At 40.4% G+C, this 25515-nt stretch overlaps 1 protein-coding gene across 1 annotated transcript in view; it reads left to right on the forward strand.

The window, feature by feature from the left end:
• The window catches only part of LOC308074692 (myosin-10-like), an 87938-nt gene that overhangs the window by 31247 nt on the left and 31176 nt on the right, over positions 1–25515 (forward strand). Inside the window, exons 4-16 of the mRNA XM_080414197.1 lie at positions 3450–3477; positions 8163–8265; positions 10412–10441; positions 11051–11068; positions 14262–14354; positions 15417–15480; positions 16183–16281; positions 16895–17038; positions 17369–17464; positions 21067–21185; positions 22688–22840; positions 23926–24099; positions 25196–25369. Of these exons, the coding sequence (XP_080270323.1) occupies positions 3450–3477; positions 8163–8265; positions 10412–10441; positions 11051–11068; positions 14262–14354; positions 15417–15480; positions 16183–16281; positions 16895–17038; positions 17369–17464; positions 21067–21185; positions 22688–22840; positions 23926–24099; positions 25196–25369 (1295 nt within the window). The remainder of the gene's footprint in view (positions 1–3449; positions 3478–8162; positions 8266–10411; positions 10442–11050; positions 11069–14261; positions 14355–15416; positions 15481–16182; positions 16282–16894; positions 17039–17368; positions 17465–21066; positions 21186–22687; positions 22841–23925; positions 24100–25195; positions 25370–25515) is intronic.

The following is a 25515-nucleotide window of genomic DNA, read 5'->3' on the forward strand; positions in this document are numbered from 1 at the left end:
ACCTTTTGTCCTGGCGCAACAGAGTGTAAACCACACGGGCACACGCTGTCTTCTCTCCTGCCTCGGCTGCCAGGTTTTATGACCGTATGTTACATTTACCACTTATTGGATCACAGGGACAGTTTGGAATTGAAAGACCGATTTCAAGGCTTTGAAGCTCACTGCTACTGTATCAGGTTGACAGGAAGTTTAGATTGTAAATGAACGTGAGTACATTATTTCAAAGCTGAATCTGCGCGAGATAAGCGTGTTAACCACTTTCAACCTGGCGTCCCTATTTTATGGAATTGATTATTGCCGAATAAAAAAAATAATAATATTGATATTAGCTGATCTACAATTTCAATGCGTCGTAAGCTTCAGCGTACGATGAAATGTAGCCACGGGCGTAAGTGAGGAACTCGTCTCTGATCCGTTACGTTAATGTCTGAGGAGAAGCAACCTTCCCCGATGGACCACCCTACCAATTCACTAATGTACATGAATCTCTCAGATTCAACGTCAACTCATTCAATTAGATGTGGATTTCCCGGATGCCATTGGTGGTATTGATGATGATGACTGACTGCTGATGTCAGCCCCTCTGACAACGAGGCACTCACTCATTCTGCCAGTGACATACGTTTGAGTTCTGCCCCAGTAAGCCAAGAAAGGAATTTCACACACATAGAGTTGCGCTGCTCATTCCCAGAGAGCCTGAAGAGCCAACATGACGTCCAGATAAAAATGCCCAAAAAGAAAAAAACAACAGTATTATGGAAGCCTACCATCTAATTAACCGAGGGTAATTCGATTTTTCTTATACTTTATGATCTGTTTTTATTAACATTTTTGTGTGTTTTTAGTTTTAGTTTTTAGACACTAATAAATTGTAATTGTATGTAATGGAAACGGTGAGGTTCTCGTATGAGCCCTGCTAGGGTTTCTTACCTCTGCGGCACAAAAAAGGAAGAGAACTTAAAAGAAAAGCCAGCAGTTCTGCCAGCCATATGACTCAAGAAAAGGATGTCCCCACTGGAGGGGGGGGGGCGTGGGTAGAGGAGCTACTGTTTGTCCATGATATCATCATTATTACCCATCCCTTAGGGCCTGTGGATGACTCTGACCTACTTCAGTCACTGTTGTCAAGCCACGCGTGGAATAGTTCTGAGGCGTACGGGAACAATCAGATATACAATTTTATTGCCCCATGACCTAGAGACCCATCAGTACAGCAAGCAATAAAAAATGCATCATGACATCACAGAAAATGATGTAATCACTATTAGACGGGGATTCTTCTTCCAGCCACACTGCATATTGTCAGAAATCAATCATCCAACTTTTCAGCAAAATGGGCTACACTTGGTGCGTCTTAACCAGACAAAACATTTTTTTTAACCATGTATTGTAGCTACAGAAATACAGCATAAGCCACTCTGTCCGTCTATTCAAAATCTTCCAAGTGCAAAACTTGAACTGGTGCAGTTTACCATGGATTGCAGTGTTTCCCCTAGCTAGGCCTGACCTCAATTAGTCAAATAGTTGACTAATTAGTCGAGGGGTGTCTGAGTCGACTGCTAATCTCGAATTATAAAAAAAAGTTTGTTATATTAATTAACTAATAGTTTGCCAAAAATAGGATATACATCATGATTTATTGGGAGAAACCAAGCAAGTATATGTTAAATCAGACACTAAGCACCCCTGCAGCCCAAATGGAATGTTCCTCTACTGCATAACATATGTTTTGCATGATTTGACTGAGATTGGCAGTCGACTGCCAATCTCAGTCGAATCTAGAGAAACTAGACGTTTGCCTGGGACCTAAAGTAGTGAAAATAATAGTCGATAAATAAATAGTAGATCTACAGCTCTAAAGCTCACAGCGCATCGCTTCGCGCTGCGTTGTGAGCCTGCAGATCGGTTATTTTAACTACTTCTTAAACGTTTTTTAAAATGTATGGAAATTATTGTATTTATTTTATTTATTAAATACTTTTGAAATATTTTAAAAAGTTGATAATTATTATTTTTAAACTTTTTTTAATCTTTTGAAATAATATATATATATTTTTTTTAATGGAAGACACAAAAAGGGGATATTTACTCGCGACCCATAACAAGTGGTCCGCGAGCCAAACATGGGTCCCGACCCACTGTTTGGGAAACAGTGCTTTAAACCACATTCATCTTCCACGAATTCTGGTATATTGATGTATTGAATCAGAAGTCCTTTATTTTAAATGAGGTTAAAAAGAATTGAAAGAATTGAAAGTGCATGTTGGTCTGCAGCTCATATCCTTTAGCTTCTGTTCAGATAGTTAAGAGATTTAAAACATACATTATAAGTCACAACAATAATAAACAATCGTACAGTGATGTATATAGCAAGAGCTATCAGAACAGCTTCATGTTCATGATAGGATTGTGTCACTTTTTCAGGGAACTATTCTTGTCTTATACCCTGGTGTCTCTCCATCTCCCTGTTTCAATATATGCTGTGTGTGCGTGCATGCATGAGTGCATGAATCTAATTTGTCGTCGATCGGTCTCTGAGAGCTGTGTTTCTGCACTCAACAGCCCACACAGTTCAGTCAGGCTATATGTAACCCACAATGGCTTGAGGCTGTTTGCTGTGCTCCTTTTTCTTACTGTATGTTAAGGAAACTTGGACACTGCTGTTAAAAATGTTTTCTCCTTCACAGCACAAGAAACGAGCACACAGAACCGCACACACAGTCTTCAGTAAATGATCTCTGTGACATTACTGACAAATCTGCACAGTAACCTTATCTCTCCAAAGCAGCATTGCTTTTCCATAATTTTTGGAACCACACAATCTTCACATTTTTTCTTTTTTTAAACCATGACACGGAAATACCTGTGGTGAGATGCTTTGAGCCCCACTGTAACTACCGAAACCTCCAAGAGAAGTAATTTAGCCCTCCTGTTAGATGATAACGTTAGGGCTGCGGTGGCCTTCTGAAACATTTTGAAAGGAAAACTCACAAGATTCAACCAGGTTTGCTTTGACTTGTGAATCTCATGATGAGCTGATGATGGGTGTTGATGGTGCCTGCCAGGCTTCATCTCAGTTTAATAAGAATACAACGGCATGATGATGGCACGCACAGTCTAATTACTAAAGAAGAAAAACTTGTATACCGTGCCAAGCTTCACAACACTGAGGAATAGCTTTGTGCTCAAATTGTTTTTGTTAGTTGTTCAGTTACAGAAATAAAGTCCTTCAAACAGGAGTGCAGTTTAACACATGTTTTTGAGCACAGTACTTCAGTTACTGTGCCCTATTTGTTTCTGCCATTCTTTGCTGACGCATAGGTTAGCACTGACAATGTCAAATGTTAAGAGAGCGCTTTGTCATAGATGCTGAATCACTGGCTAAATGCTAAGGTTGACACTTCTTTTTTTTATCTCCCCTCCCTCTCTTCTTTCTCCCTCTTCCACAGATCGAGAGGACCAATCAATTCTTTGCACGTAAGTATTCACTTGGGTCAAATCTGCCTTCTTATTTTTCTATCATTTTTTTCCTGCCCTGATTCTGTCAGTATTGGGGTTACAGGGGTAGATGCTGAATTGGTTGCATGACTTCTAAATTTCACTCATTTTGTTAACGTGGGTTAAACCTGGTGGAAGAAAATCATTGAAAAAGGTGTAAGCACACATACAATAAAAGCATTTAATTGTCTACATCTGTTTATATAAATGGCCAGCACATGACACTACCCACACACACCACAGTATTTCTTTAGACGTGTGCTGCTTCACCACACCAGCACACCCGTGGAAGCATACACACAGGCACTAAGCATATGCAGTATATATCTTTTAATACCTTCACTACTTCCTGACATTTCAGTGGGGTATACATTATATGAAGATGTTTGTGTAAAGAAAAACAAATGCAAAAACAAAACTGAACAGTTGAGCTGCTGGTGATGTCATTGTAGCATGTACTTTATTACATACAGTAGTCTAGCCTACAAGTCTGTGTGTCTAATATTTAATTAGCCCACTTACAGTAGACACGTTTTGATGGGTTTAGATATTTATGCCCCACACCCATGTGTGGATTTACCAACACATCAGTGGGCTGAAGAGAGATGATGTGCGGGTGTTGGTGGCAGACTGGCAGTTGAAAAAAATCATGTGGCGGACAAACGGCTTTTGTAGTTGGAAAAAGTCATCTCAAGATACTGTAAAGTGATATGTGGCAATGTTTTCTGCTATCATTCACTACTATTAACGGGTCTGATAAACCTTGCATGCATCTGCACCTTAGATCAGGGGTCTTCAACAGGGGGTCCGGAACCCCTAGGGGGTCCTCAGAGTTACTACAGGGGGCCACCAAATCTTTGTGTGATATGTTTTTTGTTTTTTTTTACCTAAACCACTTTACCTAAAACACCCCTAGCATCCCTTTTCTGAGGAGAACTTTAGCCAAAAATACCAGATCTGCAAGGCTTTGTGAGCTTGTAGATCGGCTATTTTTGGCAAAGAGGTATGGGTGTAGAGGGAAAAAAGAGCAGACACAACAATCTGAAACACAATTGTATACAATATAGAGGGGGTCCCTGCATGCTTCATCTCTCTCTCAGCTAGGGGGTCCTTGGCCTGAAAACGTTGAAGACCCCTGCCTTAGATCATTGAATTGGACTGGATTCGTCAGAATGAGATTACTGGCCTGACTTCATTGCAAAACATTCATGGTTCAATCATTGTATTCATGCGTGTCTCCTTACTCACGTCTTATTCTTGGAAATAAAAACACACTCGTGGCTCGTTTTATTGGTTTGAATCAAATACAATTTAACCTGACATTAATGCATTTAGTACTGATTACACAGGGGCGGAGCAGCAAATTGAAGCCAGAAGCCTCCAGGCCTCTGTCAGGTCATTCAAAACGAATATCTCTTTGACAGACCTGTGAGAAACAGGAGTCTGAGAAATGTCTGGCATTTCTGGTACACAGCACCCTCCCCCCCTCTCCTCTCTGGCATCACTCCTGCTCCAAGCATCTAGATGACAGGAATGCAGCCAAAGAAAATGTCATAGTAGCCATGCGCCTGTGAGAGACAGCTCCATGTCAATGCATATCCAGGGAAACTCTTTATCTTGGACTGTGCACCTTCAGTACCCTGTTGCATCTTTTGTCAAACCTACCCTTGATGAAGGGTACAAAAAAATTATACCAGTGCATAAGAGAAGTGTTGCCAACATTATGAATTAACCCATTAAGACCTGAGGCCGATTCTACAAATGTCTTCTAAATCTGAAAGTTTTCTGAAACATGTATGTTGCTATAATATCAGTGGTTGTCAAACTTTTTCATGTCAAGGACCACCCAATATCATATGTATTCGGCCGCAGACCCCCATCTCAAAATATTTAGTTCCAGGGACCCCCAGAAGCAAAGATTTGAGTTACAAATGTTCGCTTTAAAAATATATATACAGTATATATTCAAGGATTTGCACAATTATTTACGATTTTTCAAAAATAGCCAAAATACATATTAAATAATGGTTAAAGTGGTTAAAATCTAAAATGACAGATGCAAGTACTATGAGATTCTATGCTCATGTGTGCTCTTGCCCATTTCAGTATATACAGTGTATTTATTTATTTATATACATATATATACTGTATACACAGACACACGTGCCATTTCCAGAGGACGCGTGAGGTCATTTAGAAATGCTTTCACGTCCTCTTTTTGCTCACGGGCAAAAAACAAACATGGAGTGTGTCTTGAGTGGAAGCCTCAAAAGATGCAGTCTGATTAAGTCAGCCCTTGATGTTTGTGTGGTATCTAATCTGGAACGGGGCCGGGTTCTGAGGAATCTAACACCCGGCGGTCCAACAAGGCCAACAACGGTTACATTGACGCAATCCCTCCATGAATACCCTCTGTTCACAGTGGCTGCTGAGGACTGACAACACTTTGACACCACTTACCCCGGTCTTTGAGCCCCGCCATTCAGCCACATCATTCTTTACAACACCACTAGCTCGGCCTGAAAGCTAAACATTGTTTATTTTTTTGCATACTTGGGGTTGTGTGGATTGCCATGTGCTGTAAAACCTCAGGTATGCTATGAATATGAAAGTGTCAACCCAGAGGTTTTTGCAGCGCTTATAGGCGTGAGAAGAGTACTGTGTGTTTTCACCAAGCTGTTGTCACTTTGGAACAGAGCGGTAAAAACAATGGCTGCACACTGTAACCCAAATTATAATTTTTTGGTTAATTACACATTGTAGCTTAATATGCAACATTGTTTTCTCACTCAACAGTAAACAAACCAACATGCTGTATAAGAGTATACAGGGTATCTGCACATTTCTAAAGTGACAATTTAAATAATTTTAAGACATTTTTGAAAAATAATAAATAATAAAAAAGAGAAGTAATCAACAAACTACACAAAAAATGGTCAAACATTGACCAAGTTGTCAAATATTACCCAAGACAAATGTGAAAATAGCCAATTGTAGATCTGCTATTTTCACTATTTATCTATGGAACCGAGTCAAACTAAATGTAATGCCTCAACTCCTACAATTCCAAGTGCTTGTCAGGGTGGGAGGTCCCCAGTTCAAATATGATTATTTTGGGTGGTCGCAGCTTGAAAAGGTTGAGAACCACTGCTGTAAGCCATGAAATCCTCCTATAATTTCACAAACCTCTGAGAACAAAAATCTCAGAGCAAAAATGTGTGCCCGGTTCTCCTCAGTGGCTGGAGAAATTGATCTGAATTTGCACACAGCCATTGACCATTACCATCTGAACTCAACTGCGAAGCCCTTTTTTCAATTTCATCAAATCTCAGCTTATTATTAGCGTTTATGTGTCAAACAATGGGAGAGCAGGGTTGCCTGGTTTCACGCGAGAAACAAGCGGCAAGGTCTATTAAAACAAGCCCAAACGAAGCGAGCCCTACAAGAAACAAGGTCTATGAAAAGAAGCCCAAACGAAGCGCCTTCACACATATACATTGCCTCTTGGAAAACAGCCGATCCACACCCACCTGCACTTTCACAACCAACGCCAAAAACACACTACCACCAATATTGCCCCTAAACCGCTTACAATAAGCGAACATGACGGGGACGCGCAACAGGACGTGCAATAACCCCACGTTTGCAACTACTTTCGCCTGCGCACTTCACCGGGTATGGTCTAGTAAAATAAGGTTCCGCTCACTGGCAGAAATAAGCTCCACTGGTTATTGCTTAGTTCAACGTTTCGATCAGGGATCTTCATGAGCTATATAAATGTGTATTATTTGTACACTCTCTGAGTTGGTTCCTAACTATCTTATCATTTAGCTGGGGACCCCCTGGAACTCCCTCTAGGACCCCTGGGGGTCCCCGGGCCCCACGTTGAGAACCACCGCTTTAAGTTTAATTTCCATTTCAATATTATGCCATGTTTTGCTGCATTTACACATTTTTACAATATTGGAGAAAGTAAGAATGTATGTGTCATGTTTGGCCTACTACAGATAAACGATAAATACAAATTTAAACAGTTACATAGTCAATTTCCATATTTTCTTTTGTAAAGCTACAGGTAGCCACTAGGGCGGGGCTAAAGAGCCACGGGTTGCTGACCTCCGAACTAAGCAATAAACAGTGGAGCTTATTTATGCCAGTGTGTGGACCTTATTTTATTTCATGTACTGTTGTTTGTCCTGCAGCTGATGTACGTGCACTATCCTTTCTATGCATACTGTAAGCCATCCACCCCTCACCTTTAACCTAATCTTCGGAACTGAACCCTTAATGCTCTGATGTCCAAATATGAGACCACATGATTTTATTTGAGTTTATTTACCATGTCGTTTGCTGTGTATAGGTGAGGGTGACTTTGGCTTGTGTTATCTGTCTCAGCTTTTTGCCCCTTAACCTCAGCAGGAATCCAGAAAGTGGCTCGCTTCATTTTGACCTTGGCGCCTGCATATATCATATGTAAAGACTGGAAAAGTGAAAGGAAAACATCATTACCTCATGCAAAAAAAAGTTTTTAGAGATCTGCAATTTGTTAGCATATAGATATGAAGAGTTCATCTAGGGGAGAGTCTTGGTTTATGGTTTCATCATACATTTTGTTCTAATGAGGAAGCTTGTCTGTGGGTTTCTTATCTCCTTTGTCAAAACAGAGGTGAATCTGGCGCCGGTAAGACAGAAAACACCAAAAAGGTCATTCAATACCTGGCGCACGTTGCTTCCTCCCACAAAGGAAGAAAAGACCACAACATTCCTGTGAGTATTCCATCCATTTTAATAACCCCACTCCCTAGTGATGCGCGGGTCGGGTTTTTTCATGACCCGCCCCGCCACGGAACCGAACCCGCCTCAACCCGCGACCCGCCTCAGTGTATAAATCAACGACTCAACCCGCCCCGGGACCCGCGGTGAAAAAAAAAAGAAAAGATAATCATGAGTGAGTGTGAGTGAACTGCTGCGCGACACCGTAGCCTACATCGCACATCAGTATAAACAAATTAATATATGTTTTGGCCTTTACATCTAGCAACCTTAATATGCAAAACCTACAGCTTGTGTTTAGTTTTGTTAATGTTATACATGAATGATCATGGCGCAAGGGAGGTTACTTGCCTTAGTTGCCTGGCTGCCTGCAATGTGTTTCGCCACTAACACTTTATCCATTGCAGACAGACAGTCACTGTGCTTGCTTGCATAATATCTACGACCCATACGAGTTCTGGTTTTAACGGGTTTTATTATCGTCAAGTGGGTCCGGCTTGGTTCATATTCTATCACTTCGGGACCCCGGTTCTGTTTATCATTACACCCAAGCGAACCACCCGTACGCAGCGCTGATTAGGAGGAGATGCAGCCGTGTAAAGCTTCATTTGTGCTTCGCCGTATGGTGGTGTTGTTGCGTATTGAAAATAGCAGACATACAAGCTCACAACGTGGCGCGTTGCGACATGTTGTGAGCTTGTAGGTCTGATATTTTCAACGCGCAACACCATGGTACGAAGAATAGGCTGATCTATCGGATAACTGCAGCGCTGTGAGACACAGCAGCACCACTGACCTTGTCAGATCATGATAAAAACTTTAAATAATTATGATGGGTTTTAATGGTAGTTTTATCCAAATATTAATATTAATAATAGGCTTAAATGTGATTTTTATTTGCGTGTGAGAGTGGTGTTGATGACCCGCAACACCCGCAACCCGCATAATTGCCTCTGAAATTCTGACTCGACCCACCCGCGCCGCGGGTTGACCCGCGGGACCCGCGGGTCACGGGTCAACCCGCGCATCACTACCACTCCCCCACCCCAATCTGCAATCATTAACCATATGAACCCTAGCATCCCTATTCTGGGGTGCAGTCCAGCAGACTAGTTAAATTACACGTTCAACTCTAAGGCCAGTCTATGGATTAACGCTCAACGATGTCCACATCAGATCAGAGCACTGTAATCAGAATAATGATGACTAGAGGAGATCAATGGGCAGTTCTGCTTGGCGCCTATATGCAATGTCATGAGGTCACAACCAGGTCACATGATGTCTATGCAGTGTTGATTTTGACAGCACATTTTGATTTAGTTTTAGTCATAGTTTTTTTTAATAAAATTCCATTTAGTTTTAGTCATATTTTAGTCATCTTAAATGTTTTAGATTTTGTCTAGTTTTAGTCGACTAAATATCATAAGATTATAGTCGACTAAATCTACAGTTGATTTAGTCGACTAAAATGTATTTTGGCGGTGCCTTGATGGCGTCGTAATACCTGATTTTACACTTATTTGCATGCTGAAAATACCCGATCTACAAGCTTGTAGATCTGCTATTTTCAGAGCGCAACACCCGAGCTCAACCAAACATAAAATGACTTCTTCTTTTAGTTCTACTGGGTCTCTTCTCCACTCGTCCCTCACTAACATTTTAGTCTAGTTTTTATTTGTTGACGAAATTGTCAATACATTTAGTCATAGTTTTAGTCGTCATAGCTTAGTTTTTATTTAGTTTTTATTTAGTTTTCATCAGTGAAAAAAGGTAGTCAACGAACATTTTTAGTCGACGAAATCAACACTGTGTCTATGGTGTCTATACTAGCGGATGAGATACTTTTTAATTCCTAGTTCAAAGGTTGTGGCAAGGTTGTAGAATGAACTTTCCATGAGCCAGATATGGCAATTCAGCATCATATTTTTAGTGCAGGTGATTTGACTGGTGGGTCATTCATTAATATACATTAGTATACATCAAATTAATTGAAAAGCTGTTATGAATGGCAAAAGGTGAACCATGATCATGTACCATACACCAGAAGTGGGCAAAATGGATGGGCAGCACTATGGTTGGCTTGTGCATCAGATCTGTGCTCACATTCCTCTAACGATTTGGATTTTTGTTTTGCAAACAGCCAGAGTCGCCTAAACCAGTGAAACTACAGGCAAGTCTTTATGCTTTTTATACACCACGTTCATGCGCATGCTACTCTAACTCTCTCCTTTCAAACCAACTAACTTCCTCTGTAGCTTCGTTCAAGTTGTCTGTGGGTTTGTCTGTGTGCTCAAATTATGCCCCGATATGGACACACACTACACCCATATTTGGAGATCCCCGAAGTCGGTACAAATTGCACCATCAGTGAAACCTAAATATTCAAATGCTGCATGTTCTTGTTATAAGGTTTGTTGGAGCATTGACAGACGTTGTTTTCTCCGTATAAAAACTAGCCAATACAATGCAAATATCTCTCAGTCTGTACTTTTTTATAACAATAATTTGTACTTATAATGAAGGGAAAGATTTAGAACACAATAATATTGCATGTCATGCACCCTAGCTTCTAAGTTTCGTCTGAACCTTTCATCATCTAAGCCTTTTAATGCACTTGGTTGTAAGCATCATCCGGTTTGGTTTGAAAATGATGTGTATTGTGTAACTGTCATTTACTTCACACTGTATACTATATATGTTTTGTGTCTTCGTAGTATCCATGACCATTAACAATCTATTTATTTCCATGATAACACTTGAATCTGACCATTGACTACAGAGTGGAGCACAGTTCTATGTGAGTAGCATGTTGGTTCCAACACACCACTCACTGCACTCCCACTATGGGCTGAAGCCACTATGGGCAAATCAAAAGGGGTGCTTTTTCCTGCTACTGTACTGTATGTAAAGTCATTCTACTGGGTTTTCTGAAGATGCTTCTCTTTACATCCACCTTCTTACCTTTGGCCTCTTCTATTTCATGGCATGACTGAGTTTTCTATTCAATTCTGTTGTCTCCTCATTTAAATAATGTCATATTTAGGGATACAATTTGATGAAATATTTTTTCATACAGATCAAATATTGTTTCAACCCCTGAGATAATAGAGCCCAGGTTTTATAATATATACACCATAGCTGGTTATTATCTCTGCATGTACAGTATGTCATATATATATTCCATCCCGTTCCCACCAAACGCACTGAGCAGAACCCCTGTTTCACGGCTAGGATCCTCCCAGCTTCTCTTTGGTTCCTGGTGGGCTGGCTGGAGTGTTATTATGTAGACAGGAGCAGCTGCTGCCAGATAGCACTCTTCTCTTAACCCGTTAAGACCGGGAACGCATCTGTGTGACATTTTTAGATTTATGTGGCTATTCAAAAATAGCAGATCTATGAGCTTGTAGATCAGCTATTTTTTGGAAAAATCGTGGACAAATTTTGTTTTTAGGAAGAAAAAAAAACATATCAAAATGTTTTGTTCCAGGGACCCCCAGAAGTTGTAACAAGAGTTAAAAATGTATATTAAAAGATTTGCACAGATTTTCAAGATCTTTCAAAAATAGCAGATCTACAAGCTCATAGCGCGGCACTCGGTGCCGCGCTATGAGCTTGTATATCTGCTATTCTTGAATAGCCCAAATAAATCTAAAAAATGACACACAGATGCGTTCCCGGTCTTAAAGGGTTAAGGGCCCTCATCTGACACACTGCGGCAGGTCTCCGAAACAGGGGCAGGAGCAGGGAGAGCCAACAGGACTGGTGCCCAAACCCTCCCGCTGGGTTAGAATAGGGTGAGAGGTGCAAGACGAGTCCAGACCCTTAACAACAGGCCCCCCGTTGCTCCACAAAACCTCAGCCACACACCTCCCAGCAGGAAGGAACTTTGTGGATTTAATCATCTGCACTTATTAGTTTTGCATAATCCCCTGCTCTCTGGGCGTTAAATGTATTTTCATACTTAAAGTATGTGCTTTAGCTGTGCTCGCCTACAGCATATGCCTACATACTGTATAAGCAAAGCATGATTTAAAATGGTTCAATGGCCAGTTTACAGGGAAGTTCTTCTGTGTGGTCAGACTTATACAGAGACCCCCATCTCTCTTAGGTCAAATTGAGACTTAGCCTACATATACATATCTTAGATACAGTATCTAAGAGAAGGGTTCTTCACTTATTTGTTTGCTCCCATTGTTAAAACTCCAAGCACAGATGAAAACACTGTACCTGAACCCGTACTGTACCTTGTCCTTGGCAGCGGTAAGAGTGACTTGTCGTGTCGGTCTGGCCTTGCCATCTGCAGAGCAGGAGCTGAGCGTTAAGCACACATCCCTGGCTGGCCTTTGCATCGGAAGGTTCTAATAATACGACAGTTTTGACTGATCCTTTTTGGCTCTTTTGCTCAGTTCCATAGCCTGCCAAAGAGTCTGAAATTCAGGGTGTATTCTCTTGATAGTTGATGATTAAACTCACTGCCTGAGATCTTCCAGATTCCCTGGCTGTCATCGCCGCTTCACAACAATTAGCTTTCTGAAGTGGAGCCGGTGTCTGGACCATGTCAGACGCCTGTCATGCTTGTTCTGCAGCATGAATGTGGGTCACCTCGATAATTAACTAGTAGATGCTAAATTGGACTTTTGTTTAACTGGCCGCAGGGAGAATGAGTGGAGGTCAGGTCAATAACAAGATAGGCTACCTTACAGTCAATGTCATCTCATGTTTGCGTCTAAACATCAGCTTCAGAGGTCGAATCATCACGCCTTCTAAGAAATGAAGCACCCGCGTATGGAAGCTGGAGAATGGACTGTTTCATTCACTCCTGCTTCATTCCAGCAGCATGAAAACTCAATTAAAATAGACCATCACATATCTCTCTGGCCAAAGATCACATTACATGTCTCACGTCCTGTGCATGACACTGACTTCTCTCCATCTCCTACCATGGAGTTTGCTCATCTGGAAAACGGCCTCCTCGCATCAACAGAATGTGGCTAGATTTGACGTAATGGGGAAATATTCCCCTTAGCCACAGAAGAGAAATAAAGTCCCAGAAGAGAATGTTGTTTTTGTGGCTGCCATTCCGGATTCCCTGGTCATGACCAGCCCCTCAATGTGGCTTGGACCAGAGCATAATGGTCCACCTGTCCAAACATCTGCACTGGCCACCTATTTATTCAGCCCATTAAACTGTCCAGCGGGACAATAGGTGTGTGTGAGAGCGGCTCAGCTGTTTCTGTTAGGAATAGATACTAAATGCCCCCATTTCCCCAGTATCTTTCTCTTCTCTATTATAACAATTACAGAAAGGATGTTAAAACCACTTACTTTTAACCATAGTCCTTTAAAAGGCCACAGGTACAGACTACAGTAGGGTGAATGTAATATACAGTATGTAGTACTGTATCACAAAGTGCTGTAGGCTACTGCACTTGATTCCTCTCCTCTCTGCCTTTCCTCCTACCTGTCCTTATGCCTGTTGATGTCTGCAATGTTTGACTAATATTAATTATATTCTCGCTTTAAAGGAATAGTCTATCTCTTCAGCAGGTTTAAAAGGGTTATAGACAATGGCTAACAGATGTATGAGTTAAATAAGTTGCTGTTCTGCATTTTCATAATGTAGCATATACATGTTTGCTCTTTTCTATCTTGCTTCTCAGCCTTATGAAAACGCTTTCTGTAAAGAGCTTGAAAAGTTATTTTTGGAACATGACCTCTTCTGTCATGATTCCTGTCTTCATCTTCTATGAAAAACATTTTTTATGTGAAATGTAGGATGTTACCGACTATACAGCTCATGAAATAGCTCAACATCTTTTGTTCTCTTTTTCTTCTTGTGATTTGTACTTGTTTGTTGGTGAAAATCAGTGTTTGACACTGACAGTTTATTTCTGTTATCATATTCTTGGTACGGGAATAAATAATAAACAATAAAGATTCTGAAAGCTTTTACAAAGTACTTTGCAGTAACATCGCTTCTTTTATTTCAGGGTGAATTGGAACGTCAGCTTCTACAAGCCAACCCCATCCTTGAATCTTTCGGGAATGCCAAGACTGTGAAAAATGACAACTCGTCACGTTTTGTAAGTGCAGAAACTTAATTGAAATTCGGAAAGGCGCTCGGCTGTCTCATTATTGAACTCAAAATGTCTGCTGTACACCTGAATGAGAAATTTTAGGTGGCGTGCATCTTGGGATAGAATAGATCTTCCTTTCTTCTGAAAGTAGGCGAGGGTAAAACCGTGATGGAAAGGAATTTGATCATCCTGCTTTTTCCTGTAAGCAATTACACAGGGGCATTCCAGCCGGACAGACGTCTGCTAGTCATTAATGATTTCTTTGATATGCTGGAGTCTGCACTCTGCACTCACTCACTCAGCTTGAGACCTAAATAAATAAGTGACACCATAAAGGTGGAATGCTGTGCAATATTACCGATGTGATGAGGGAGCTTGATCTGCATGTGATTTTCAAAGAAAAATCTCCGTTGGTAATGCGTCTCATAATACTGTTTTATATAATGATGACAGAACTGCAACACAACTTGTGTGCCACAAAAATCATAACCACGTGTCAGCTAAAATGTGTCCAAAATGAGATGTCAACTTCCACTACAGAGACTGTGTGTGTGTGTGTGTGTGTGTGTGTGTGTGTGTGTGTGTGTGTGTGTGTGTGTGTGTGTGTGTGTGTGTGTGTGTGTGTGTGTGTGTGTGTGTGTGTGTGTGTGTGTGTGTGTGTGTGTGTGTGTGTGTGTGTGTGTGTGAGAGAAACAGATACAATTTCTTCAGATCTCTCCTCCACTTGATCAGAACCAGATCTGTACTGGTGTTTGGTTGTGTTCATGTTAGAGGAACCTTCTGTTATCTAATACACTGGGTTGGAACTTCAAGTTTAGCCTGGGACTAATACTCAAAATGTACATAACTATGGCTGTGGGCAAAACCAGTTCAGAAAGTCTGCCCTGTGGCATGTATGGCTATGCATGCCAAAGGGCTGGGTTTCAGATGGATCAATTAATTTAGATTTCATGTTAAAAAAAAAAGTTTTCAGTGATTGAGAGTTTTTTTTATTTTTTATTATTATGTCAGAAGAGCTTGTCTTGTGTTCTTCCTGAATCTTGTCTTCTTTTACCTGTTCATCTGCAGGGGAAATTCATCCGGATCAACTTTGATGTTACTGGCTACATTGTGGGGGCCAACATTGAAACTTGTATCCTTATTGATTTACTGTACATGCATGTTATTAATTATATTTCCTCTTAGCACTCACTGCAATTTCAATATTTATAAAGAGAGAAGCTACAGTATAAATCCAACCTAGAAAAGAGAAATTTCCATGCAGAAATCCGGAAGTATTGTTGCATTGTCTATATTGAAACATTTTGCTTAGAACACTGGATTGATTGATTGATTGATTGATTGATTGATTGGTTGAATACTTTATTAACAGTTTGCAAAAAGTACAGAGGTACAGTTATACAATAATGCTAAAAGGATAACACAAAAATGTTTTTATTTAATTCATCAAGACATATAAAGACATACAATTCTACAACAAATCCTCAATACTAGGAGCAGTAAAAGTATATGTTGTAGATATATTGTAGATATGTTATGTTCAGAGTCAGAGGGATTTTCTACACACGCTTTCTATAAAAGCTGATATTACGATTATAGAGTAATGTTAAAAGCTGAAACCCATAGTTTAAGTCCATTCATGTCAATGTGAGTCAGCACAGCAACCGTAGACATTTTTTATTTGAATTTCAGCCTTTGCAAAGGAGTATTGTTTTTCCCCACTCTGTAAACTTATCTGTAAAGGAATAATACTGTATTAGTGTTGGTGTTGTTGTAGTGGTCTGTAGTTTCAAATGGAAAATGCCACACTATTTCCTTGACTATGCTGTGTCAGACCTATTAGAGAAATCCAGAGCCATTCGCCAAGCCAAAGATGAGCGCACCTTCCACGTCTTCTACCAGCTGCTTGCTGGGGCTGGAGAGCACCTCAAAAGTAAGTAGGTTAATGCCTGGAGGCAGATAATACCACAGAGGAATAGTTTCTGCAGTCTGACATCATAATTCCAGATGGCTGTTGATTGTGGAGCAATTAGAGTGAAGGTCCAACATGGTAATAGTAAGTTCATCACGTTAAGCACGTCAACCCTGGTGTCCCTATTTTTGGCACACCATTATATAGGCGAAATTTCTCAGAAATGTGCATAATTTATACATGTTGTACACCAGTGTCAGGATTTAATGGTGTGAGATGGTTGTAAGTGATTCGTTAAATTCTATACTACTATATACTATACTCAGTATAGTATATAGCAAATACAGTATAGTATACTGTATTTGCAGCACTATAACACAAAGCTCTTTAATAATAAAAAAATAATAAAAAATCCATTCACTTCAATGTTAAAAAATAAACTGACAAATAATTCACATTGTTTCTATAAAAAAATTATTAAAACCCTGGCAGTGGGTGATTTTATTATGAAAAAACTTTGGCGGTGAATTTAACAGAGCACTAGATTTCTACTCGTAGGAAACAAGTAAACACTTAATGTAATCGTAATACAACCACCTGTAAAAAATATTCTTCTTTCCATGTGCTGTTGCAGCTGACCTGCTTTTGGAAGGTTTCAACAACTACCGTTTCCTGTCCAACGGTAACATCCCCATCCCAGGCCAGCAGGACAAAGACAACTTCCAGGAGACGATGGAGGCCATGAACATCATGAGCTTCTCCCATGAGGAGATCCTGTGTATGTGTTGTTGTAGTAACAGTGAAGTCACACTGCTAGTAGTAATTGTATAACCTCATCCACAGGGTGTGAAATGATCGCTCTAATGCCTGATTTATACTTGGTCGCAGCGCGATGCTTTGTGAGCTAGATCTGCTATTTTCGGTGTGAGAAACCGGCGCACAAGTATGAATCAGGCCTAACAATCACACACAAGTCCTTTCAGAATGTTATGTTATTTAGGACATTAACATTTGTGTGTGTGTGATATGTTTACATACAGGATATTATACAATATTGATATTAACGGTCTACTCTATGGTAATTAATGTTCATGTCTTTTGTGTGTAGCTATGCTGAAAGTGGTGTCATCAGTCCTTCAGTTTGGCAACATCGTGTTCAAAAAAGAGAGGAACACGGACCAAGCCTCTATGCCTGAGAATACAGGTAGCTGAACACACACACACACACACACACACACACACACACACACACACACACACACACACAGAGAACTACCCTGTCAGCAGCTACCATCTGCTGCTAATCCATTATTACATAAATGTCTAATCGCAATTATTTTAGATAATTGCAATTATTTTAGCATAATCGTAATCTTCGTGATTACGAAGCCTAAAAGGCAAACAGAAATTATATTTTGTATTCATATGTTCCAATGTTCAATGCCAAACACACAATTAAATCGTTAATCGCAATTATTTGAGTGACAATTAATCGTCAACTTAAATGTATAATCGTGACAGCCCTACTAATCCAGATAGTTTGGAAGGCCCACAGGTCAAGACCTTCTGCACCTCCTCTTCCTCTTCATATTTTCTCCCATTTCCTCTCTGCTGTAACTAAGTAGCGCTCCCTGTCTGCAGTCAGCGCACGGCAGCCACTGATGATTTATCCTCCTTCTCGGCTGTGGCCTTGTCAGCCTGCCATTAACCAACATCATTATACAAGATTTACACCTCAAAAAGAAATGAGGCGGGTACCTGGTGGCTCAGCCAGTAAGAAGTGCACAGACCATATCGTCACTGTCGTGCGGAAACCTTGTATGTCCAAACCGTTAACTTTTAAGGAAGTGGAACGGAATGTTGTCACACTTATTGGTTAAATATTTATAAAACACACAGGACCCCCCCCCCCCCCCCCCCCCATTAACTCACTTGAGTGCCAGAATTATTTCTGGCTATGTTGTCCCAGTGCCAGAGATTTTTTCAAAGTAAAAAAAAAGTGCTTAGGAAGCGAGATACAGCCTTTTTCAGTTATAAGTTAAACAAGGAGTGGATGGAGCTGCAAATCTTCAAATGATGATATCTTGGGTTCTGAAGTTTTTTTCCCCCCAAAAAATGTTATTTATTTATTTATCAAACACGTCATTGGCACGTTGCGCCATAGCGGTAAAACACGTGAATGGCACTCAATGAGTTAAAAGTTGAAATATGGAGATATAAGGTTTCTGCCCGACAGTGATGATATGCTCCTTGTGAGTGTATCAAATGTGGAAACCAGAACACAGGGACCTTAGCAGATGTTTTTTCTTTCTTTTTGTTTTCAGTCTTTTTCTTCAGTCTCAATTGATCTGCATTAGATGCTGCATTAGAATCAGGTGCAGTACAGTCATTCAGGTGACTTCTGTAGACGTTTCCACAGGCTGTGTTGTAAATAATTGACACACCTGCCGGCTCCATTTTGTGCAGTTCGGTTCAACACATCTCTGTCATTTTTGTCTGTTTATCCACGGGTGTCAGAAACAACAGGTGGGACTACAGTATAGTACCAGATGTTCCTGTCAGAAAACGCCACGTTGTCTACTTAAGTGTTTATTTAGCCAAAGGAGATTGTGAGAATTACTAAACTGCCGACTCTAAGAATGGCAGTGTCTGTCCAGCCAACACTTTAGTTCCAAAGAGGATATCTCCAGAACTACTGGCTGGGTTGCCATGGAGTTTGCTGTGCACCTTCATGCTCCCCGGAGGTTTACCACTTCTGATTTTGGTGAGCCCATGGCCTTTCCTCTAGTGCAGGGGTGTCAAACTCGCGGCCCGCGGGCATTTTGCGGCCCGCGGAAAGGTCCAGTGCGGCCCGCGAAATACTTTTACAAATAGTGAATTGATACTACCTCTAACAGCCATAGAGTCGGAGTTTGCACGTTGACTTGCTGAGCGTCCAAGCAGCTCTCCCCCCTCCCCCACTGGCTGGCAAGTACCTCTGATGGCCCGGTAGTCAGCCAACATTCCACAGCCAGCTGTGGACTGTTCTGGCTGATTGGCTCGTTAACCGTCTATTCAACTAGTCTAGTAATGGCTAGTATTGGCTAGTTCTCTCTCTCTCTCTCTCTCTCTCTCTCTCTCTCTCTCTCTCTCTCTCTCTCTCTCTCTCTCTCTCTCTCTCTCTCTCTCTCTCTCTCTCTCTCTCTCTCTCTCTCTCTCTCTCTGACAGACACACACACACACACACACACACACACACACACACACACACACACACACACACACACACTCTCTCTCTCTCTCTCTCTGTCAGACAGACACACACACACACACACTCTCTCTCTCTCTCTCTCTCTGTCAGACAGACACACACACACACACACACACACACACACACTCTCTCTCTCTCTCTGTCAGACAGACACACACACACACACACACTCTCTCTCTGTCAGACAGACAGACAGACAGACAGACACACACACACACACACACACACACACACACGAAGAAAGGAAAGGAGGAGCTCGCACTATGAGCTTGTAGATCTGCTATTTTTGAAAAATCATGGAAATCTTTACAAATGTCTCCTAAATCCTAACAGTTTTCTGAAACACTTATGTTGCTATAATATGTGGTTCTCTAACTTTTTTATGTCTCTATATATATATATATATATATATATATATATATATATATATATATATATATATATATATATATATATATATATATATATATAAAATATAGTTTCCTTGTTGAAGGTATGCCTGCATAAAAAGAATGTTGTGTACAGTGATCTATAGCTGAAACCTGAGAACAATGGGCACACATTAGCTAACAGAAACAAAAAATGTAAATGTTATTGGCCGTTCTGATGAGAACATTATCATAACCACACACATTACCTCACACATTACCAGGTAATGAATTTAATTGTTCTATTTCAAATGGATGGGCTCATTACAAATTGCATTGTTTGATTTTAATGTAAATAATTAAAGTAGCTAATCTTCATAAAACATTTTTTAAAGTGATATACTGTAGTTATAGCAGTGACTGAGATGTAGTGGAGTAGAAGTAAAAGTTCTGGAAATTGGAAATACTCTAGTAAAGTAAAACTCAAATCTTTAGGTACAGTACTTGAGTAAATGTAATTAGTTACTTTACACCACTGTTCTATAAATGTAATTATTTAACCACCCACACACATTACCAGGTATTGTTTAACTTCAAATTGAATTATTCTACTTAAAATGGTTTATAATAATAATAATAATAATAACAAGACAAGACAACAGATTGAAAAACAATGCTGTATAACTGAATGCGTGTGAGTGCGCATGTGCGTCCGCAACTGGTTCCTGCCCACCTCAAGTCACCATTTGACCAATCTTGCCCGGACACCAAAATGAGTTCGACACCCCTGCTCTAGTGCCATCCTTGGGCCATATTTTCCACTCGCACACAAGATATCTCAAAATGGAATGGTCAGATTTCCATGAAACTAGCTGAGGGCACTCATGTTCCCCGTAGGATGAACGCAAACCATTTGAATAGTTAGTGAGGGTGGGGGGCAGTTAGGGGTTAAGTGTCTTGCTCAGGGACGCTTAAATACATAGCTGGGGCCGGGATGCAAAATGCGGACCTTCTGTTTCCCAGATGGCCTCTCTGCCCATTCAGTTCGGGCCAGCCACTAATATTTATAGATATAATATAAATATAATATATATTATTATTTTTTCATTACCTCATGACTGTTTCTTCATGATTCAAGTGCATCCTGGTTGACTCTTCAGTTTCTTTTTTAAAATTGTTCTCTCACAGCTGCCCAGAAGCTGTGTCATCTGCTTGGATTGAATGTGATGGAGTTTACCAGAGCCATCCTTTCCCCCCGGATCAAAGTGGGAAGAGACTATGTCCAGAAGGCCCAGACCAAAGAACAGGTCAGTGGGTAACAATAACAAGTGCGTTGAGTCTCCTTGTCCTAGGAGGCGGAGAATAGTATTCGGTTAATTCAGTTTTTGCATTAACATTTTGCCTTTGGCCAGTGAGGTCATGTTGATCTTTTTTCCTGCTGTAACTGTTTGTACATACATACGCACGCACCCCCCCCCCCCCCACACACACACACACACACACACACACACTGTGGCCGGTGAAGGCTGCCCCCATTCAAAAGGGTACTCTTTTGCCCCATTTATCTTAGGATCCCAGAATCAATATTACAGAATCAATATTACATTGCCAAGCCAACATAAAAAAAGTTATAACTTGAGATTGCTTTCCCTGTAGTTTTACTTGTATAAGGTGAAATAAACCAGCCTCAGATTAGAATAAAGACATTTCAATGCATAAGATTCCTTTTGGGAAACTATGCTCTGCTGTACTACAGTACCTGTCCTTAAATCATTCATCAGTTTGCATGCCAACACTACGCTGGCGTTTGTTCAGTAGCTCTCATCATACAGGACTCACAGTAATATCAGGTCTACTCTACATCATACTGTGAAATCCATTTGTCAGGGCTGGGATGGATTTGATAGCCAGGATATGGCATGGTCTCAAGTCTCTTTACTGCTCATGCTGCTTGATAGCAAGGCCACTTAACTTGTCTGTTCACTCGTATTTTCCATTTTGTCTGACTTGTCTGTGAGTTATAGCTGCTGTAAAAACAAACACAAACTCGTCATTCGCCACTTCATTCCTTTCATTTATTTTATTTCCTTTCTCACCCTTTGAATATACCCATACTTTTCAAAATGTTTCAAGTTTTGTTTGAAAATAGCTGATCTCCAAGCTCACAACGAACTGCATCACAAGCTTGTAGATCGGCTATTTTCTAAAATGTTTGCCTATAATTACATGCCCAAAACAGGGACGTCAGGGTTAATCCATTCAATCTGGGAACGCATCTGTGTCATTTTCGATTTGAGCTATAACCATTATTTTATTCTTTGGCTATTCAAAAATAGCAGATATACAAGCTCGGCACTGAGTGCCGCGCTGTAAGCTTGTAGATCTGCTATTTTAGAAAAATCTTGAACATTTGTGCAAATCTTTGAATATATATTTTTTAAAGCGAACATTTGTAACTCAAATCTTTGCTGTTGATTTAGGTCCCTGGAACAACATATTTTACAAATGTTCGCTTTACAAATATATATATATTCAAAGATTTGCACGCATTTTCACGATAAAAAAAAGTAGCAGATCTACAAGCTCATGAGTATACATGAGATATACAAGCGCTTGTATATCTGCAATTTTTTAATCCAAAGAAATCTAAAATGACAGAGATGCGTTCCCAGATTGAATGGGTTAAAATAGTTAACTTTCCACTTCTTTTCCTCTTTCATTCCATCATACTGATCTTTTCCTATCGTTCCAACCCATCCATCCTCCATCTCAATGAACATTAATTGTTTTGCCTTCGTTCCTCCTCCAGGCTGACTTTGCAGTGGAGGCCTTAGCTAAAGCCACGTATGAGCGTCTGTTCCGCTGGCTCGTCCATCGCATTAACAAAGCTCTCGACAGGACCAAACGGCAGGGGGCCTCCTTCATTGGCATCCTGGACATCGCTGGATTTGAGATTTTCCAGGTACAGAATCACAGACATTTTCATTCACAGTAGAACATAAATCTCAGGTTAAATCTCAGAGGAGAACCTACATCACAGGTTAAATCTCAGAGGAGAACCTACATCACAGGTTAAATCTCAGAGGAGGACATACAGTACATCACAGGTTAAATCTCAGTGGAGGACATAAAACTCAAATTAAAACAATACTTCAGCTCCAAAGTGACTTTCTTTCTATCAATTACTCACCGCATAAAGCCTTGAATTCATGGAGATTTTTTGTTTTCCTTTACAGTGAATACACGTTACAAAAACAAAGAAAATACCTGATTAATTGAAGAAAATAGGGGTCCAAGATTAACAACGGCAGAATTGTTGCAAAAATCTCTTTATAAACTATATAATCCAAGTGTCACACACAGTATAATTATACACACAGTATAATCCTTTGGATATAGTTTTGCTGTTAAAACAAAATCTAAAATTCGCCATGAATTCACAAAATGTCCCTGAAATGTATCGCACCGGCCACCCCAGAAGTAGTTGAACATGGTCCATTATTAACACCAACCCGTTTTATTAGGTTGTTAGGAACTCTTGAGTAAGCTATTTGAAAGAAAACATACTGTAATTCCCAATTTCCCATTCAAACCCTACGCTCCCTGACCGCTATTGAACTTCTTTTACAGAAGCCATGGAGGCAGCTATGTAAGGATCTTGCCTATTGCTGATTTTATCTAAAGTTGCAGGAAAATAATGACAGTCCTATGGATCGTTTCATCAAAGAAAACAATTTGAAACTGTTAGCAGATATAATTTTGACTTATTTTCAATTACAAAACCTCCTTAATCGATGGCTGAACTGCAGGTGTACTGTAGTTGTACGTAGTTCTAGTTGTAAGACATCCTGGTGTTTTTCACAGTTTGTATTCTTGGTCTTTAATCATTTATTGGTTTTTGTGGTCTTGAAAGCTGCTCATATCTGCTTTAACTTCCTATCAGCTCCACTATTTCTTTGAGGTTTCAGTTTCCTCCTCTACAGTATTATGTGACCGTTCAGGTTATCCCTCCTCTCTCTCACCCATGTGTGATTTCTCTTCCTGTAGCTGAACTCCTTTGAGCAGCTGTGCATTAACTACACCAACGAGAAGCTGCAGCAGCTCTTCAACCACACCATGTTCATCCTGGAACAGGAGGAGTACCAGAAGGAGGGCATCGAGTGGAGCTTCATCGACTTCGGCCTCGACCTGCAGCCCTGCATCGACCTCATAGAGAAGCCGGTCAGTGGGGACGAGTCCCTAGTTTGATTCCTCTTTATTTCCCTGTGGACCGTTCAGACCTGATGCCGTCTAAATTAGTAGTTCTCACACTTTCAAGAGTTTTAAAAAATGAGTACTTTGCACCATAAGTGAAAAAATGCAGAAGTTAGGAGCCAATGACTGTTTTTCATATAATTCAAAGTGGTGGGAGATCTAAAGGTCAGAGGTCAAAAGTCAGAGTGTGAAAGTTGTTCAGCATGAGGAGACACATATGTGTATCCAAGTTTCATGGCTGTAGGTCAAACAGGGCATGAGTTGTACCTGTTAAAAGTTGGCATTTTCAATTGAGTGCTATAGCGCCACCTTTGGACGAAAGATTGTGAGAATTATTTCTTGATAGTTTTTCATGACCATCTACCATATGGCCAAGTTTCGTAAAAAGCGACAGCACGGTTCAGCCAGAACTGCGAAAAGTATAGAATACAGGGAACATTAATACAGGTCCAGAGCTGAGCTCTGGCCCCGTAAAAATAAAATAAAAATCTGTTTATTTAGATTTGCTAATGCAACATTTTATGAAGAACGATTTGGATTCAGTGACGTTAGAAATAAAGAGGAAAGAAAATAAAGACCAACATTCTGGGTTATACTGTAGAGACGATTCCGGATTGACGATACAGTACATCATTTGAGTACTCAATTCAATTCAATTCAAAGGATCTTTATTGGCATGAGAAAACATACGTTTACATTGCCAAAGCAAGTGTCAAAATATAATAAAAGCAGTTGAAAATGGGGAAAGTATGTACAGTTGGAGGGGGTACAGCATTGTGTAAACGGAGCTATGTCACATTGCGTCGTTATATACATGTTATACTGTATGGGTATAAAGCTTTTTGAGACAAATAGCAGCAATCTTTTGCAGTCACATTGGGAAAAATAGCAGCATTTTTTCTCAAAAATATTTAAAGAGTATACCAAAAAAAGCCTCAGATTTAAAAATGTGTTTTAAAGGTAGCAGCTCTGTTTATATGTGCAGTCGGTCTAGAGGTCTACTCAGGACACTCAATACTCACCCCATATCCTTTCTCTCTGTCCCGTGTAATTGTTCCTCCAGGCGAACCCTCCGGGAGTGCTGGCTCTGCTGGACGAGGAGTGTTGGTTCCCCAAGGCCACAGACAAGACCTTTGTGGACAAGCTGAGCCAGGAACAGGGCACACACACCAAGTTCCAGAAACCCCGGCAACTCAAAGACAAGGCAGACTTCTGTATCATGCACTACGCTGGCAGGGTGCGTTATTGTTTTTTTAAAGCGAACATTTTTAACTCAAATCTTTGCTTCTGGGAATGTCTTCTAAATCCTAGACTTTTTTTTTTTTTTTTTAACTTATGTTGCTATAATATCAGTGGTTCTCAAACCTTTTCATGTCAAGGACC

Source organism: Gymnoscopelus braueri (genome assembly GCF_963280865.1).
Source record: "Gymnoscopelus braueri genome assembly, chromosome: 2".
NCBI classification, from domain to species: Eukaryota; Metazoa; Chordata; class Actinopteri; order Myctophiformes; family Myctophidae; genus Gymnoscopelus; species Gymnoscopelus braueri.